Source organism: Fukomys damarensis, unplaced genomic scaffold (assembly GCF_012274545.1).
Source record: "Fukomys damarensis isolate Sample0158 unplaced genomic scaffold, DMR_v1.0_HiC HiC_scaffold_38, whole genome shotgun sequence".
Classification (NCBI taxonomy): domain Eukaryota; kingdom Metazoa; phylum Chordata; class Mammalia; order Rodentia; family Bathyergidae; genus Fukomys; species Fukomys damarensis.
Window position 1 is genome coordinate 15,645,990 of NW_022900950.1, and position 18,747 is coordinate 15,664,736.

The 18,747-nt window shown below is 37.0% G+C and overlaps 1 protein-coding gene and 1 pseudogene across 1 annotated transcript in view; both read right to left on the reverse strand.

Annotated features, from left to right (window-relative positions):
* Positions 1-6,102, reverse strand: part of Exosc9 (exosome component 9) — a 10,266-nt gene extending 4,164 nt beyond the window's left edge. Inside the window, exons 1-8 of the mRNA XM_010611050.3 lie at positions 5,922-6,102; positions 5,505-5,599; positions 5,044-5,163; positions 4,856-4,958; positions 3,751-3,888; positions 2,766-2,848; positions 1,399-1,531; positions 301-389 (exon numbers count right to left, since the gene is read on the reverse strand). Of these exons, the coding sequence (XP_010609352.1) occupies positions 301-389; positions 1,399-1,531; positions 2,766-2,848; positions 3,751-3,888; positions 4,856-4,958; positions 5,044-5,163; positions 5,505-5,599; positions 5,922-5,987 (827 nt within the window). The 5' untranslated portion in view covers positions 5,988-6,102. The remainder of the gene's footprint in view (positions 1-300; positions 390-1,398; positions 1,532-2,765; positions 2,849-3,750; positions 3,889-4,855; positions 4,959-5,043; positions 5,164-5,504; positions 5,600-5,921) is intronic.
* Positions 6,103-14,082: 7,980 nt separating this feature from the next.
* On the reverse strand, positions 14,083-15,154 carry LOC104853407 (annotated as a pseudogene).
* Between the last annotated feature and the right edge of the window lie 3,593 nt (positions 15,155-18,747).

Genomic DNA, 18,747 nt, shown 5'->3' on the forward strand with positions numbered 1-18,747 from the left:
TTTTTTTTTTTTTTTTTTTTTTTTTTGGTGGTAACAGGGATAGAACTTGGGACCTTGCCTCTTCAAGGCAGGCAAGAGAACCACTGAGTTAAATCCCTGGCCCAAATGTTAACTTTTTAAAGGAAAGCATCTTACATGGCTTTTCAATATAGATGTTTAAATTGGAATAAAATAGAGCCTACTCAACTCTTTAAAACATACTAGAATAAAGACCAAGTGAAAATCATATGGTTGCTCTTGTGTAAGAGAAATCCTTGGTAAACATGTTATGAAAAGACCACTTACTTCTGTAAAACTTACCTCACTTTCTGGTCATTCTCCAAAGCTTTCTGTATTAGCTCTGTAATTTCTGCTACTTTCACACCAGCTATTTTACTGCATCTCAAAACCTGTTTATACAAGTGAATTCTGTTAGGACAACAAACAAAACGGCTTTCTCTAATGAAATTTAAGCCATGAAATTAACTTTTCTACTTTTCTCTTTTATATACGAAAACAGATTGTAAAGTCAAATTAAGGCATAATGAAAGAATTGTTATAAAATTTTTGAAGGAGTATCTGATTAAGGAACAGTCTCAAAAACTTTCTTGATATGAGATACCACAGAAGAGGTCACAGACACTCAGATGCTCAAGGAAGCACTAACTTCCTTTCTGTGTAAGTAATCCACAGAAACAATCTGGATAGTGGTTGGGATACTCCTGATGACAATTACAATGGTAATGGAAGGTAACATTTATTGAATAATTCATGTATACTAGAAGCCATGCAAAACATCTCTTATCTTTGTATCCTGCTAACAAGGTGTTCGCAGTGACATCATTCTCTATTTTAGATTATGAAATCATTTATATAATTACTTAGTACAAGGCAGAGCTGGAATCTGAACTAAGGAGTTCCCTTGCTCTTAACCAGATACATACTACATGCTCTACAGCACTCTTATTTCCTAAGGACCTCCATGTGAATCTGATATGCAGCTGGGTTGGAGAATCACCACTAGCTGTATCAAACTGTAAAACTTTTACCTAATTTCTACTATTTGAATAGGGTTATAAATCATTCTTCACTGGAAGAAAAGAAGTGTTCCTAAAGCTGAAGGACCAGACATGGCACCAGAGAGGAAGGGAGTAGGTTATCTCACAGCCACCAACCAACAGAATGTAGTGATGGTACTGAAACCAGATACTAACATAACCTGGAATTGATTATTGAAAGCATCCTTATTGGCTTCAGGTTAAGAGATTAAAAGCTTCTAAAAAAGAGAACCATTCTTTTATTTTTTTGGTACTGGGGATCAAACTCTGGGCTGTTGTGCTTTCAAGGCAGGTAACAGAACCACTGAGTCAAATCCCCGGCCCAAGAGACCATCCTTAAAGAGACAGTCAAAGCACTAACCTGATCTTTTAGTAGCATTATTCCACCACTAGACTGGATGGTACAAATCTCTCGATGCTTGTTCATGGCAATCACCAGCAAGCCATCCATTACACGTTCTTCTCGTTCATTGGGATCCACCAATAAATATGTTCTGAAATGAGTATTAAATGGAGTCAATTGTTTTTATGAACATAAAAGAATGCTTAAACTATTAGTGAAATAACATTAAGTTCAGATGCTATTTCATATGTGTTCTGGCTCATTAATAAAAACTTCAAATAACATGAATTTAGTTAAAGTTGCCCTAATGTTGTAATATACTGTTTGTCTAGGTTCTTCCAATGGCACATTAAAAGATTACTGTATTTCTGCACCATCCAATACATTTGCCAATATACAGTTATTGATCCCTTGAAATGTAGCTAGTGCAAACTGAGTATGTACAATTCTGGATTTCAAATATTCAGTGGAAATAAAAGAATACAGAATTATAGAATAACTAGAACTTTTATTCACTAAGCAAAATAGATGGCAGACATATATCAGAAATATGTGGAGGGCTTGATAAGAAATATCACTAGGCTCCACTTTCAGAGAAGAAGAGGTAGGACCTAAAAGTTTTTACTCCTATAGAATAACTTTATGATATTAATTATATTTTTATATTGGGTTAAATAAAATATATACAAATTAATGTTACCTGTTTCTTTTTACCTTTTAATGGTACTGGAAACTTTAAAATTACATCTATGGACTGCTTTTTATTTCTACTAAACAATACTATTTATTCTATTTCTCTATAATAAAATTCTCTACTACAATGACAAGGTAAAATCTTCCAAGTTCTTATAAATAAAATTGGTAAAGTATCTTTTTTATCTGTTTCTAAAGAATTAAGGTTGAAGGAAACCCAAACTTCCTGTTTTCAAATCATTCTTCCTTCTAATATGCTTAAAAATATCGCCTTATATTCCCAGTAATTCTTACTTCTGTCTCCCAAAATTGACTGTAAATTCAAAATTTGTTAAGAATGCCATGAAAAGCAAAATGTTGAAAAGTGTAATTATATAAGAGCTTTGTCACTTTTGAGAAAGTTCTTTGGCAATTATTTTATTGAGAAAGTTCTTTGCCAAAGAAGTGTAAGATGCTTCAGTATTTTTAAAAATTTCTAATGTTTATTAGTACATGCTTGTAATAATAATGATTACATTCACTGTAGGGAATTTACATGTACATTACACAGCATCAGTCCTTTTTTTCCCCTTCCCTCCATCCACCATGGTGCATTAATATCAAAGGAGGGATTCATTCGTCATTTTTTTTAATAGAGTAATAAAGTTGCTAGCTGCATTTATCATTTTAGCCCATGACAAGGCAAGACTTACCCTTGCTGAAAGAAGGCAAAACTGACACAAATAGGCATGTGGTGGATGCTCAATGCTACAGGATCACGCTCTTCAGGTGTATACTATTTCAAAAGAAAAGGTTCAATCTTGACAGTCATTAAGTTATGAGTATACAAAAAAATCATTTTGTGAGTCAAAAAAGTCTTCAGAGAATATCTAAAAAAGTTTTTACAAGTATCTGTTTAACACTGACACTCTGGCTCTCCAAACAATATACATCTTTCAAAAGCTTTTCAGCTATAATTTACATCTCATAAAATCTACTCCAAGTACGTTACCATTTGATTAAACATACAGTTATGCCACCATCACTACAGATTCATGTTAAAATGCAGTCTCTGGTCCAGCACAATCAGCATCATCTCAGGACTCTAAGAAGTAAACACTGTTACGTCCTACCTCTGTTCTACTCTGGAAGTGGAGCCTAGTGATATTATCAAGCCTGCCACGTATTTCTGATAGATGTCTGCCATCTATTTTGCTTAATGAATAAAAAGTTCTAGAGAGATGTGACTCTGTTGAATCTCATTCCTTTTCAGTTATTATAAACATCTCATTGTGTGGAGAATCATGTATATTTCACATGTGACCCTTAAACACAAGCCAACCATTTCATCTAATGTTCCAAAAAATAGTTATCTCTGGCTAGGGATGTAGCTCAGTGGTGCCGCACCTGCGTGGTAAGCATAAGGTCCTGAGTTTGATCCCCAGTACCACATACATAAAAAAACAGTCATTTCTTTCTAATGTGGAAAAGTAAGCTAGGGTGTTTTCTTATTAACAATTCCATAAAGAAAATTTAAGAGATTTCTAGGGGAATTTTCACCATACATAGGTTATGCCTCATAAATAGATCCCAGGACCTACCAGTTGCAATCTATAATGTGACTCTACTAATAACAAGTTGTTAGTACACCCAGAATCCTCGTAGAAAAGCATGCTGATACAAATCATGGGAACTTACCAGTGTGACTTCTTCTCCTTGGACAGAGACATCAGGCCTTCGAAAGTGACATAAGGCGACAATTGCAGCAATGCTGGCAGCATCAATAATATTCCCATCATGATTTAATAAGTGCAGGTCCACACGTATTTGCCAAACCTGAAAGAGAATTTAAGCATTATACATAAATGTTTAATTGCTATTAAAACATGATATTGTTTCTAGTTTATCAATAAAAATGGAGAAAAGCTTTAAGCCAAACAAGCATCTGAAATATTAACTCATTTTTCTGTGTCAAATAAATGGAACCAATGCAACAACTCCTATCTTATAATCTAAGATTTTCCTAATCCCAAAAGTAATTATGTTATCGTTTGAACACAGAAAGTTTTTGGTTTTATATAACATTTAGGATAATCTTATAAGGACTGCAAACAGAGTATTCAAATACAGAATGTAGCAAGCTGTGACTTGTCTAGAGTAACAAAGATGGCCAAGTGCATGCCTGTCTGTAATCCTAGGATTTTAGGAGGCTGAGAAAGGAGGATTGCAAATTTGAGTCCAGCCTTGGCAAACTTAGGAACTTAGCAAGACTGTCTCAAAAATAAAAAGGACTGGGGACATAGCTCAGAGTGAAAACCCTAGGTTCAATCCCCAATACGTGGGGGCGGGGCAAATCATCAAATAATAAAGTTCTAATATCCTCACACAGCATAACTTCTTGCGACTAAAATTTTCAATATGAACCCTACCACTGACTATGTGGCTCAGTGTAAATCAATGAAGGATTTAATCTGTTCTTCCTCCATAAAAAAGGAAAATACTATCTGTTCCTATCAACTCAAAAAGAAAATTAATGACAGGTCATATGAAAAAGCCACAATTTCTATGAATTAAAACATTTAAATCCAAGTTGCTACTTCCATCCTTTTAAATGATATTTTTTATCTTTTTTGGAGAAAGATGGCAAAAAGCTCTAAGGGTATCCTAAGGGTATCCACTCAAACATTTTTAGTGACACAAACGAGTACAAAAGTAAATTAACCAAAGCTTTTTGAATGAAAGCACAGATTTAGGAACCAAGAAACCAACAATATTCATCAAGAATTCTGGGCATATTCCCCACCTTTTCACCAGCAACAACACAGAGAGATTCAGTGTCTATACACTTTGAATTTCTTAGACATCTTTCCAAGAGTCGATTCAACTTCACCAAGAGATCTGACTGCCTATGAAACAAACGGGCCAAGGTCATGAAATAACACCAGCCATTTCTTCTATGACTAAAGCAGCTTAAGAAAAAGATTTAAATACCTGCCAGGTTCAAAAGCTGGAGCAGCCATCTGAGAGAGTTCAAGGTTAAAGAAAAGAATACCTTCTGTTGCCCTATTGAGTTTTGGAGCAACAAGTTCACAGGAAACCTGCCCAAGAACTCTGCAAAGATAGATACAAAGAACTTAACTAAATGCATTTTTTCCAATTAAAATTAAAGAAAAGCAATATCCTCAATGTTGTGATATATCATAAAGAGGTAGAAATTATACATAAAACAGAGGTCAGAAGGAATTACATGATGCTTATATGGCAGAAACACATTTTAAATTTAAAAATTTCAAGTGTGACCACAAACCGAAAAAGTTTTACATTAAAGGGAAACTTATTTTTGGCAGTTAAAATACTTTCCAGACTTCTGGGATGCTTTATAAAAGTCGAGCCATTAAGGTTATTTTGAAACCTCTCTCGGCTGAATTCTTATCTAACATGAATTCTGTTACCTTGTTTTCCCAAGTTCCACAATACAGCACCCATAATCAGTTCCAAACGAGATCTTGATGTTCCTGTAATCATAAGTCTGTCTGCCATCCAGACGCTGTAAGTAAAACATTCATTCATTTATTCCTCCAACTAGTATTTCTTGAGCAACTATTTGGCCCCAGGGTAAGCACTTGGAGGAAGGTGGCGCCCTACTGCGCAAGCCCAATAAGAAAGTGGAACTTAAATTCCCGGCATTGACAGCGGCTGCGGTGATCTGAGCCTCGAGAAGACCCCGGCTAGCCACAGTAAAGTCTGGAGTTTGGAAAGCACACCAGGAGCTGCTCCGGGGCTGCTTGGGCCGTGCGGGCCAGGTCTGGGAGCCCACACTGTGTGCTCCTGGAGCCCATGAGGCGCCCAGCTCCGGAGGGCCCGTTTACCTTCTTTTCCTCGATGGCGCGGAGCAGGAAGCGGCGCTCACAGTTCGAGAGCGGCGTTTCCTTCATGGTGTAGGGTCACAGCCCTACGGGCACAGGGGCCGGTGGGCAACGGGTACCTGAACCTCTTCAGGGTGGCCCACCTCGCTGTGCGTCGCAGAACATTTACGTCACGGTGCGGGAGGCGGGGGAGGAGCCGAGCTCGCGCGGTCGCTAGTGCGCATGCTCAGAGCTGTCAGTGCGCTTGCAGGACTGGCTTTAGGGGCTAGCGTTTGGGAAAGCGAAACTTTAGTTCTCTGTATCATCGTGAAGTGCGGAGGAGAAAGGGGCACAAACCGCCACCACCATGATGGAGATTAATAGTAATAGCACTCTTTCACCCTTTACCCTTTGCTCGATCCTAGCTGAGTAGAAGCTGAAGCGGTGTTATTGTTTTAGCAATTAGGGAGCTGACATTTGGCCTTGAGAAAGCCGGAAGAGGGTTTGGAGCGGATTCTAGGAGAAGCCCTAGTGCTGGGGAGGGGCAGGCCACCGACCGGGGAGAAGAAAGTAAAGTCGATGAGCTGGGATGCTATTGCAGATGAAGAAGGTCACCCGAAAATTTGGCAAGAACTTTGAACATTTCACGTTGCGACGAATGGTGCTCTTACTACCGTGGAGTGAAATTTAATTTACCGTTTCTTTCTTAATTTACTGTTTCTTCTTTCTGTCCAATCATTTTTAAGTCGATAAACATTTTAACGGGGTTGATAGACATTTTCGTGGGACCGTCCTATCAACCACTCAGCTTTTTCAGAGAGGCCAAATCAAGCTGTACCTACAAGGCGTTCAAATTTAGACTGCTTCGGATGAATTCTGTGGCTAGGAGCAAGTTACTTAATCTGCTATGTGCTTCACTTTACTTAGCTACAAAAGACAGGTGATAAACCTTTTTGTTAGGAGGAATAAATACATGTAAAATGCTTATAGCACTGCCTGACATAGTGTAAGCATCATAGAAGTATTTAAATATTATTTTGTTTCTTTTTGCTTTAGAAGTGGTAGGTCCTGTAACTCCTACATTCTCCACTCGGTTTCTTTTCTCACACCTTTTATTTTCTACTGTGATGCATTTTAGTCTCACTTTGTACCACCTGCTAACCATGTATTCAATAAATACATCAGGAGGGGCTACTGTGTACAAGGAATAATTCAAGTCTGAGAAGATAAGTTTTTTGAAAATTTATATTCTCTTTGGAAGCAACAAACAAAAAGCCAACCAAATTGAATAATTTCACAGTGATCGGTGCTATTGGAGAGTAGAGAACCTATTTTATAGGAGTGATTGCAGAAAGATGCGATTTAAAAAGGTAAAATGTTTCAAGCAGAAGGAATAATGAGCAGAGACTGAAGCAAGATGATTTCAAATTGTCTAGGAATAGGAACTGTAAGGAAGGAGAGATGTGGACAGAAAGTTCTTTTATATATTCAGTTGAGTTTCGACATAAGAGATTACAGGGTACGGATCATTCAGGATCTTTAACAATGTAAATTCATGTGTGTAGCAGTTTCACACCAGATCATCTGGTTAAATGCATCGTTTAAGTGAGCTCTTTCAGTGGGCACTCAGTAATTTCTCTTTCCCTTCAGGGAGAAAATGGGCCTTAATTGAAACTGTATTCTTTCCTGCAAGGTAGGTTGGTTATGGAAAGAGAATGGACTTTTAATGAATTGTACTATTATTTAAAATTTGTATATAAGCATGTTCCAGGAGAGTTCTGTGTCAAGTAAGTTTCTACAATTTTAAAAATTACTGTAGTTTAAACTCATTGTAATGAATAGAGTGATAGGTAAAATAATGACTCTTTGCAAAGATGTCCTAATTACTGGAAATGTGAATATGTTACCTAACCTGGTAAAAGTTATTTTGTAACTGTGATTAAGGACTTTGAAACCAGTGGGTTACTCAGGTCATTCCATTGCAATAATAACAATCCTTAAATGAGGCAGGCTGTAGAGTTAGAGAGCACAGGGGAGATGTGACAACAGAATTAGAAAACAAAGGAGATGCTGCATAGCTTTGAAGATAAAGAAAGGGGCCATAAGACAAGGAGCTTGGGAGAGTCTAGAAGCCAGAAAAAGCATAGACTGTCTTAGAAACTCCAAAAACAAAAGTTATTTTGGGAAAGGAAAGTAACCTTATTAGATTTCTGATATCTAGAGCTATAGGTTAACAAATTTATGTTGCTTTGAGGCATTAAGTTTGAGTAATTTGTTACAGCAGTGTCTTATTGTTACAAGAGTAGGATTCTGTAACAATATACTATAGATTAGGTGGCTTATTACCAACAGAAATTTCTTTCTCACTGTTCTAAAAACTGGAAAGTGCGAGATCAAGGCACCGGAAGATTTGGTGGCTAGGGTAGACTCGTTTTCAGTTAATACATAGTCCTCTTTTTGCTCTATCCTCACTTGGTGGGAGAACAACAGTACTATGACTTTTCATCTTGATTGTCAACTTGATTGAATTGAGAGACACCTGGGGGATATGGAAAGCATCTCCAGGTTTGCCTGGGTGGGTTATAGTGGCCTGACCTTGGGGACTATATTTGGTCCCTGACCCTTTTCTTCTCTGGCCCTTCCCCCAAATTCTTTTACTGGATGACATGAGTTGTGCAGCTCCCCTCTGACATCCTTCTGCCACAATGTTTCCACCACAGAGCCTGCCAACCATGGACAGGAACCTTTGACACTGGGACAAAAGCAATCCCCTCCTCCTTTTTGTATGAGGTACTTTGTCCCAGCAATAAAAATGTGTCTAATAATACAAGGACTAATCCCCTTCATCGAGCCTTCATCCCCTATGACCTAGTCAGCTACTGAAGGTCCTACTTCTTAATACCATTTCACTGTGAGGATTTCAACATGTGAATTTGGGAGGAACACAAACATATAGTCAATAGTGAGCAAGAAATAGGAAACTATCAGATTTTGAGATAGCATACAAGATGGGTAGTTAAAAATGAATTTTGGAAAAACTATAGTTTGTAGTATAAGTGTGCCCAATGTGTCCCAAATATTTCACAGTACAATACTTAGCCTTAAAAAAACTTTTTTTATCTGAAATTCAAATGTAACTCAGTATTCTGTAGATTTTCTTCACAATTATTACTCAGGCAATTTGAATTATAATGTTTTTTATTCATTTATATATTAATCTGGTCTCCGATTTCCTTTAAAAAATTTTTATTGGTACATGTCTGTAGCACTTAATGATTGTGTATCATGGAGGGTTGGTACACGTTCATGACATTAGTTAATTCTTTTTTATCTCCTCCCTCTCTGCTCCCTCCTCTTTCTTTCAGTAATTGGACCTCTTCATATATATAGTGGTGCCTCAGTTCATGAACTTGATTCTTTCCACAATTCTGATAACAAACCTAGTTGAACGAGAATGGAATCAAATTCTGAGGTTAGGTTCAACATTGACCTTATGGGGAAATTTGATTCTGTTCTCATTCGGTTCAGTTTGCAACCAGAATCACAGAGTGACTTGAGATTTACATATATGTATATTTGTAGCACATAATAATCACATTCCTCATTGGAACTTGGTACATGTGCAAAACACATCACATCATAATTCCTCTTTAAAAATCACATTTCGCTTCTCTCCCCCTCCCTTAGTCTCTTGGTTCCACATGTTAAAGATATCTCTCACTATTTCTTATTGTCCATCTTTTATTTTGCCCTTTATGTGTATCTTGGGTTTTTCATATAAGAGAAACTATGTATTGGTGAAGTTCGTGTGCTTTATTTATTTCATTTAACATTGTGGTCCTAAAGTGCATCCATTTTCCCACAAATGACTCAGATTTATCCTTTATGGCACATTTTCTTTATCCATTCATTTGTTGATGGACATATTGGCTGCTTCTAAGATTTAGCTATTCTGAATTGCTCTGCTATAAACACGGGCATGCATGTATCACTGTAACATGATGGTGTTAGTTCTTTTGAAAAGAAACCTAGAAGAGAAATAGTTGAGTTCAGTGGAATTTATAGTTTTGTTTGTTTGTTTTGTTTTGTTTTGGTAGCAGAGATCGAACTCGGGTCCTTGTGCTTGCAAAGCAGGCAGCAGAACCACTGAGCTAAATCCCTGGCCCTGGAATTTATAGTTTTGATTCTAAGGGAATTTCTGTATTGATTTCCACAGTGGTTGTACTAATTTACATTCTCACCAATAGTAAAGTATTCCCCACCCCACAGCCTCTCCAGCATTTGTTATTTGATTTCTTGATGATAGCCATTCTTTCTGGAGTGAAATTGAACCTCAGAGTTGATTTAATTTGCACTTCCCAAATGTCCAACAATGTTGAACATTTTTAATATATTTATCATCCATCTGTACATCTTCAAGAAGTGTCTATTCATTTTAGTTGCCCATTGTGTTTTGATTGGAGGTACAAGTTTTTTGAGTTCTTTATATATCCTAGATATTAGTCCTTTGCTTGAAGAATAGTTGAAAACTTTTTCCCATTCTGTAGGCTATCTCTTCACTCTGAAGTTTGTTTTCATTTCCTTGCAGAAGCTTTTTTAATTTGATGTGATACTATTTATTGATTCTTGGTCTTGCACAAATGGGGTTCTGCTCAGAAAGCCCTTGTCTGTGCCTATGCTTTGTTTTACATATTTAGTCTTCTAGAAGATTATTTATGTTTTAATATCTAGATCTTTGATCCGTTATTATTATAGCTTAGTGCATGGTGAGAGATAAGAGTTCTAATTCAATCTTCTGCATGTAAATAGCCAGTTTTCCCCCTACCATTTGTTAAAGAGGCTATCTTTTCTCTAGGAAAAGTTTTTATGGCCCTTGCCAAAGGTCAGGTAGCTGACTGTGCCTTGAGTTGTTTCTTCATCCTCTATCCAGTTTCATCAGTCCACAAGTCTTTTTTTCTTGCTGATACCATGCTGGGGTTTTAAAAAAAAATTTTTTTTTTTATCATCATAGTGTCATAGTATAACTTGAAGATATCTAGAAGGGGAATAGCTGAGTCAGATGGAATTTCTATTTTTAGTTTTCTGAGGAATCTCCATACTGATTTCTATAGTGGTTAAACTAGTTTACACTTCTATCAACAATTAATCAGAGTTTCTTTTTTCCTGCACCCTAGCAAGCATTTGCTATTGTTATATTTCTTGAAGATAACTATTCTTTCTGTAATGAAATGGAATCTCAGAGTTGTTTCAATTTGCATTTTCAAATGGCTGGAGATGTTGAACATTTTTCATGTATTTAATGGTCATTTTTACTTCTTCTAAGAAGTATCTATTCATTTCACATTTGATTTTTGATTGGGTCTTTAAATTTGGGAAGTCTAATTTTTTAAGTTCTTTATATATTCTAGCTGTTAGTTCATTTCCTGAGGAATTGCTAGCAAAAATTTTTCCCATTCTATAGGTTGTCTCTTTACTTTTTTGGTGGTTTCCTTTGCTATGCAAAAGCTTTTTAATTTAATCTGATCTCATTTATTGATTCTTGGTATTATTTCTATACAACTTGGGTTTCCAGATTCAACTTTTTCTATGTGGATTCAACTTTTTCCATGTGGATAGCCAGTTTTCCTGCACCATTTGTTAAAGGGGCGATTTTTCTTCCAGCAAAAGTATTTGGCCTCTTTGTCAAAATGAGATAGTCGAGTATGCCTGGAATTGTTTCTTCATCCTCTATTCTGTTCCACTGATCCACAAATCTGTGTTTTTGCCATGCTGTTTTTGTGATTGTAGCTTTGTAGTATAACTTGAAGTCCAGGATGATGATGCTACCTGTCTTGCTTTTGTTGTCCAGGTTTTGTTATTCTAGGTCTCTTCTGATTCCATATGAAGTTTAAACTCATTTTCTCTATTTCTGTAAGGAATGTTATTAGTATTTTTAATGAGATTGCATTAAAAATCTGTATGTCAGTTTTGGAACTGTAAACATTTTGACTGTTGGTTGTGCCTGTCCAGGAACAAGGGACTGGATAAAGAAGATGTATTTTTTTGGTTTGTTTGTTTTATAAAATGGAATACTACTCATCTGTAAAAAATGAGAAATCAGAGAGATATTTATAGCTAAGTGGATGAACATTGAGGGCATACTCGTAAGTGAAATTAATAGGACACATGTGTAAATACCATATAGTTTCTCTGATGTGATAAACTGAAAGTATAAGTGAAGATCAAAACGTATAATTGATATTGTGTAATAGGAAGAAAAGGTCTAAAAGTGTAGGGGAAGTGGGAGGGGTAGGGGAAAGGAAATAAGGGAAAAGAAAAAATAAGAGAAAAAGAAAAAAAAATAGAACCAAAGTCTTTGCAAATAGCAAAGGGTTGAGGGGGTGAAGAGAGTCCAGGGGAATGGGGAAAAAATAAGAATCAATATTCATCATGTAAAGGTACACGATCCCAATGATGAATGTAACTGTATTGTATATCTAAAATGTACCAATAAAAAAAAGAGAGAGAAAAAGAAGGAAAGAATTTTTAAACCATAAAAAATTATTAAAAACAATGTACATCAACATTCCACAATTCAGATTGAGGCTAAATAACCAAACCATGTATATTACCTCAAATAATATTTATTGCTTTTTTTGGGGGGGGGTTGAGACAGGGTCTCACTATGTAGTTGAGACTGATCTGGAACTCACTATGTAGCCCAGGCTGGTCTTGAACTCACAGCGATCCTCCTGCCTCAGCCTCCCGAGTGCTGGGATTACAGGTGTGTGCCACCACGCCCGGCTTTTATTGCTATTTAAAACAACATATTTCAATAACTTAAAATGTCTACTACTCTTCTCATCTTTTACTCCCAGGAAGTACAACTTTTCCACAGATTTAAATAAGAGCCCCAAATATTTACTTATGGTAGGAGATTCTGACATTAACTCTGCCTGTGTGTGTCAAAAAGAGGAAGTCATGAGAATGTATTAAGCATTTTTAAATGGTCACTTATCATAAGTCCTTACAAGCCCTAGACGAAAAGGGCGGTTCACATTTTGAGACAAGCTCTCACTTACTAAGCTGCTCAGGCTCCAGTTCTCCACTTTTTAAAATTTAAATTTAAAAAATTGTTTTTCTGAGATAGAGTCTCATTACACAGTTCATATTGGCCTGGCCTTGAACTCACTATGTAGTCCAGGCTAGTCTCGAATTTATGGCAGTTCTCCTGCCTCAGCCTGCCGAGTGCTGGGATTACAGGTGTATGCCACAATGCCTAGCTTCTACTTTCTAATAGCACCTAAAGTTTGTGCATAATATAATTCTTGGAACAGCATTATGACCAATAGTAAATAATTTATAGAAAGGCCATTTGCCTGTTTGGTAATGTTTCCTTATAAATAAAATTAATATTTTGACCAATATTTTTAAAATGTTAACTCCATTATGCTGACATTTCCAGAAATAGCATTAGCTCAGAAATAAGTCATCTTTACGATGCCATTTATTAAACTGAAAAGAAAGAAGGTTTTTACTTAAAAAGCAATTTAATTCAATACTTTGATTTGTCACTACTTGGAAACTACATTTGCTTCCTCAGCACTGGAGGGCAATGATGTGCAAGTCAGCCTTCCTGTCCCCACCTTGGCTCTAATGGAAAGCACTGTAGAATCTCAGCAGTGAACATCATCCAGTTTCTGTGCAAAACCCACTTCCAAAATATGGGAGGAAGCCCAACATGTAAGTTCTATTCAAGGTAAGAAGATCCAAATCCCAAATATTTTACTTCGACAACTGAGGTTATACCAGTTGTTCCGTCACTGAATAATAAGTGATTCTTGAAAATGAATGAAGATAATAGTACCCTCATTTGCCATCATTAATTTTTACATGAACTTTTTTATATTCAGATATATGCATACAAAATATTTGTACAGATAAATTAGTGTTAAGAATTAAAAATGTGCAACAGCACAAGTGTCTTTTCCATGTTCTGAAGTCTCACAAATGTTTTCAAGACTACAATTCTGAACATATCAAAATCATTATCAGAACCAAATTTACAGTGATTTCATTATTGCTTAATCCTCTAATTAGGTTAAAAAGGAAACCAATGAATATAAAGGTATTTAATATATAGTGCTGATTTTTACTAGCCAAACTCAGCCCTCACAAAACAATAGTTGAACCAGGATAGTTTTTTTCAGTTCACGGTCCAGTAGGAGTTTGAAACATTTTCAATTACAGTCTTCATTTTTCCTGTCGATTTCAACATATGTGGCCTAAACAAAGATGTCTCTGAGGTGGTCTCTGATTCACACTTTGGAACTCCTTTTTCAACTTCACTTTGGCTATTGCTTCCACACTGTAAGCAAACTTCTTTTTCAGAGCCTCTGCTGTGGGAGCAGCAGGGTCAGTAGTAACCACTGGCTTGGGCTTTACATCTTGCTCTGACCTCTTGACTGACCAAAGCTTTACACTGTTCATATCTTTAAGGACCTCTAGCACACTTGGCACATCAGGTTTCTTTGGGTTGTTCTTAGCCAAAGTCTTTCCAGAATAGGCTTTTTGCTCTCTACGTTCTTTAATCAGATCAATTCCAGATACACTTTGGTGGAGGAAGGGGTCAGGGTAGCGGGGAGGTGGTGCTGTAATAGTAGACGTGGTAGAATCTAAGTCACTTGCAGTGAGATTTTCTTGCTCTTGCAGGGTCACGTTTTTAGCAATCTGAGCTCTGAGAGCAGCAAATTCATTTTTCAAGTGTACAAATCTTCTGCAGTTCTTCCTCATTCACCAGTGCTGCAGTCTTCAGTGGAGGCTTTTCTTGGGACAAGTTTGGTAAGGAAATATGCCTGCTTGGGGGCTTCTCAAAGAAAAGGGGTAGATTGGACCTGACCTCTGTCCTAAGCCTTCTTGAGCACGCTCCTCCTTCTGTGGCTACCCATGCAACATCAGCAAAAGACATCACTGCACCCACTCCTGGGTGACTGGAATTCCATTCTGTCACAAAGCTAGTAAGCTGAAACTGAACTCCTGGACACTGGATCAGAGATAAGTTAGTACTAATTTTCCTTACAATACTTTGAGATCAACTGTATGGCTTTCCTGACCGAAGTACCAATTGCATGCTTACTTCAACCTGCTGAAAAACCATCCTCATCAGGCACTTAATCCAGCCAAGCATTTAGATGGCAAAGCCTTCCCAAATTCACATTTCCAGTACTTCGGGCATACACAGCAGCACATGGTCCATAAAGCAAACACTGCCTCTTGGCAGCCAGCACCTTCTCCCACCCTTCTCATTTCTAATTGCATTGATCTGGGTCTTTCCTTTCTTTATTTCATCAGACTGATTGAGGGTGTATCAATTTTATTTATTCTTTTAAAGAACCAACTCTTCAAGTCATTGATTCTTTGTATTGCTTTTTAGTTCCAATTTTATAAATTTATGCTCCAATCTTTATAATTTCCTTCCTCATACTAACTTTGGATTTGTATTGTTCTTGTTTTACTGGAACCTTAGGGGGCATTAGCTTTCTCTGTTTTTCTGAAGTTAGCATTCACAGCTATAAACTTCCCTTTTAGGACTGCTTTAGCCATTTCTTATTAGTTCCAATATGTTGTACTGACATTATTTTTTGATCTAGGATTTGTGTAATTTTTTCTATAATCCTTTGATTATTGAAGAGGATACTGTTTAATTTCCATTTGTGTTCATAATTTGTTACCACTGAGTTCTAGTTTTATTGCACTGTGATCTGATAATATGCATGGAGTGATTTCAGTTCTTTTTCATTTACCTAAGCATGCTTTATGGGCTAGCATCTGGTGTATTTTGAAGAAAGTCCCATGTGCTGTTGAAAAGAAAGTGTATTCTGTTGTTGTTGTTGGTACACTCTGTAGATATCAATTAAGTCCGTGTCTTTAAAGGATTGGTTCCACTCTGGTACTTTTTTTTTTGTCTAGTTCATCTGTCTATTTGTGATAGTGGGGTGGGTATGGAGGTCTTCCACTATAATTGTGTTGGTGTTTTTCCTTTTTTTTTCTCCAGTACTAGGAGTTGAACTCAGGACCTTGCACTTGCAAGGCAGGTGCAGTGCCACTAATCTAATCCCTGGCCCTGTGTGTTGATGTTTTTATCATTTTTATGTCTATTAGAATTTGTTTTATGAAGTTTCACACCCCAGTGTTTGGTTATGTTTAGGATATTAACTTTTTATGTTAGAATTTTCCCTTAACTAATATGTAGTGACCTTTTTTGTCTTTTTTTTAAAATCAGTTTTGGCTTGAAATTTATCTGACATTAGAATAACTACTGCTTTTTTCTGGTTCCTATTGCATGGACTATTTTCCATCTTTTGATTTTTTTTTTTAACGTGTGAGTTTCTTTCTGAATTAAATGTGTTTCTTGTATAGCGCATATCATTGTAATATAAGAGGGAGGGCATGGCAAAGCTGACTGGGAAAATAAGCATGACTTGTCAATCACAAGATCCCAGGACAGTGTCAAATAGTTCCCAGGACCCCATATGTGGAATTTCTCATGGGCTCCCATGAGATGTAGGGGGCATAAAAGAGACTAGTTGCCACAAAAAGTCCACCATAGTCAATCCTCATGATGGCCCACTCTGTACCTTCTGGCCTCAGAGTGCACTTTATTTTTACTATTATCCTTTCTTTTGTTTGGCCCAAGTTTGCTCTATAGAGCTAGTTCTTCCCCTAACCCTTTACCCATCATTTTTCAAATAAACTTTTGGCAGAATTTTGGCTTGTCTCATCCAATTCTTTGTTCAAGCCAAGAAGGACCTGTAGTACTTTTAATTGGCAAGCTACTTTTAAAGGAACTACCTCAAAACAACTGGATTTTACTTCTTGATCTATTCTGCCAATCTGTGTCTTTTGATTGGGGCCCTGGGTCCCCAATTTCTTATGTCAAATTTTCTTATAAAAAATACTTGAGCTCATTATAAATTGTATTACTAAAGGAAGATATAGTATCGATGAAGATATTTTTACACGGGAATTCTTCATTGCAGTGTAAGAATATGTATGTAGCTAAAAACACCGAGTAACAATGTGTCTTTTCTGTTTTAGTAGGAACTTGTTTTCTGGTATAAAAAGAGAAGTCTATAGATATCATCTCATAATTTTAAATCCCTATGAGGCTTGAAATACTATTTGATATAGCATTTCCCAAGCCAAATGATTGCTAGTTCCAAGAAGATTATCAAGAAGTGAAGCTGTTCAGTTACAAGACAATAAGTAGTAGAGATTGTGGCACTGGTGTAGCACATGCTTTGTCCAAAGGATTCAGATATTATTAAAACTCTTTGAGAGAAAAGCAAAATGCAGGCCACTAGTTTGTTTCATGTCCTTCTAATAATCTCCATCACCCCCAATCCGTACAAATAAATTCATTCTAAGCAAACACAGTGTGCTTGCCAAGCAAATGCAACCGCCTGAGCCATCCTTTTATCCCTTTCAGCCAGATTATTAATCCCAAATTCTTCCCATTTATGAATTCCTGAACTCTGACTGAGCAAACCTCATCTTTTAAAAACATCAGAAATCTTACAACTTTTAAATGTCATCAACTGACCAGCAGCAGCAGCAGCAGCAGCAGCAGCACAGCCAGAGGGTCAATTATAGATGCAAATTCCCAGGTCTCATCCCAGATTTACTAAACCAGAAACTCTGGGGTGGGGTTCCACAACCTGGGTTTTAACCACCCCGCCCTCTCTGGTGATTCTTATACACAATAAACTTCTGATCTAGAATCTCTGATCTAAATTTTAGATCCTAAATTTTCTGGAGCAAAGGATATTCTCAGTCTGTTTTGTGCAAAATGTGGTGAGCTTGTAGCTGTCTGTCATCAACCCCTCCCCCTTGCCAGAAGACACCGCTAACTGCCAGTTTACGGATTTCCAGAGTTAAATGGGGCAGGAAAGGAATGCTGGAACTCCTCCTATGTGATAGGCGGTGCGATTGGCATCTGCAAAGTTAACTAAGGTGTATTTCCTGAAAACGTTTCCAACTCACTCTTTATTTATTTATTTTTCCCTGTACCACAGATCAAACTCAGGACCTTGCTCTTGCCAGGCAGATGCTGTGCCACTGAGCTACATCCCTGGCCCTTCATTTATTTTGTAGAAGCAGTGCCCTCAATTGCAATCTAAGTTTGAGATATATTTTAGCATCATGATTTTTTAAATAACATAGTTAATGTTAAGGCCTATTTTAGGTTAGCAGCAAAACTGACTGAAAAGTACAACAGGTTCTCATACACCCTTCCCTCCCTCTCGCCACCTCCCCCTGGTCAGTATCCATCACCAGTGTGGTATGTTGTTTACAATGAACCTGCACCCATTATCTCTCTTTCACAAATGCCTGTTTCACAAAGCACACAGAGATTGAGTAACTTGCTCAAGTTTTCAAAGGTACTAAAACATAGAACCGGGACCCACATCCAGACAGTCTGTCTCCAGATACTATATTCATAGCTGCTATACCAGGCTGCTTCTTGACAATGAAAATTCATTTCCATGCCAATTGCATTAGCTTCACCTTAACACCAAACCAGGTTACTCCCTATCTTTCTCTCTGAGGATCTTAACTTTCCTCATTTGATTACTTTGCCATCTGACATCTGTATATATAAAGCTTCTATTATTATGTTCCCCAAACTCAATTTCTTATGCTCTGACTTGATAAACAACTAGAAGTGTTTATTAATGCAAAGACATGGCAAGGTATGAGTACAAACCCAAAGCTAGTACATAGGCAAGAGTGATTATTTGTATTCAACTTTCATTACAAAGAAGAGAAGTTACCCATGCAAGAGTGGTCTTAGTTCTTTTTTTTTTTTTTA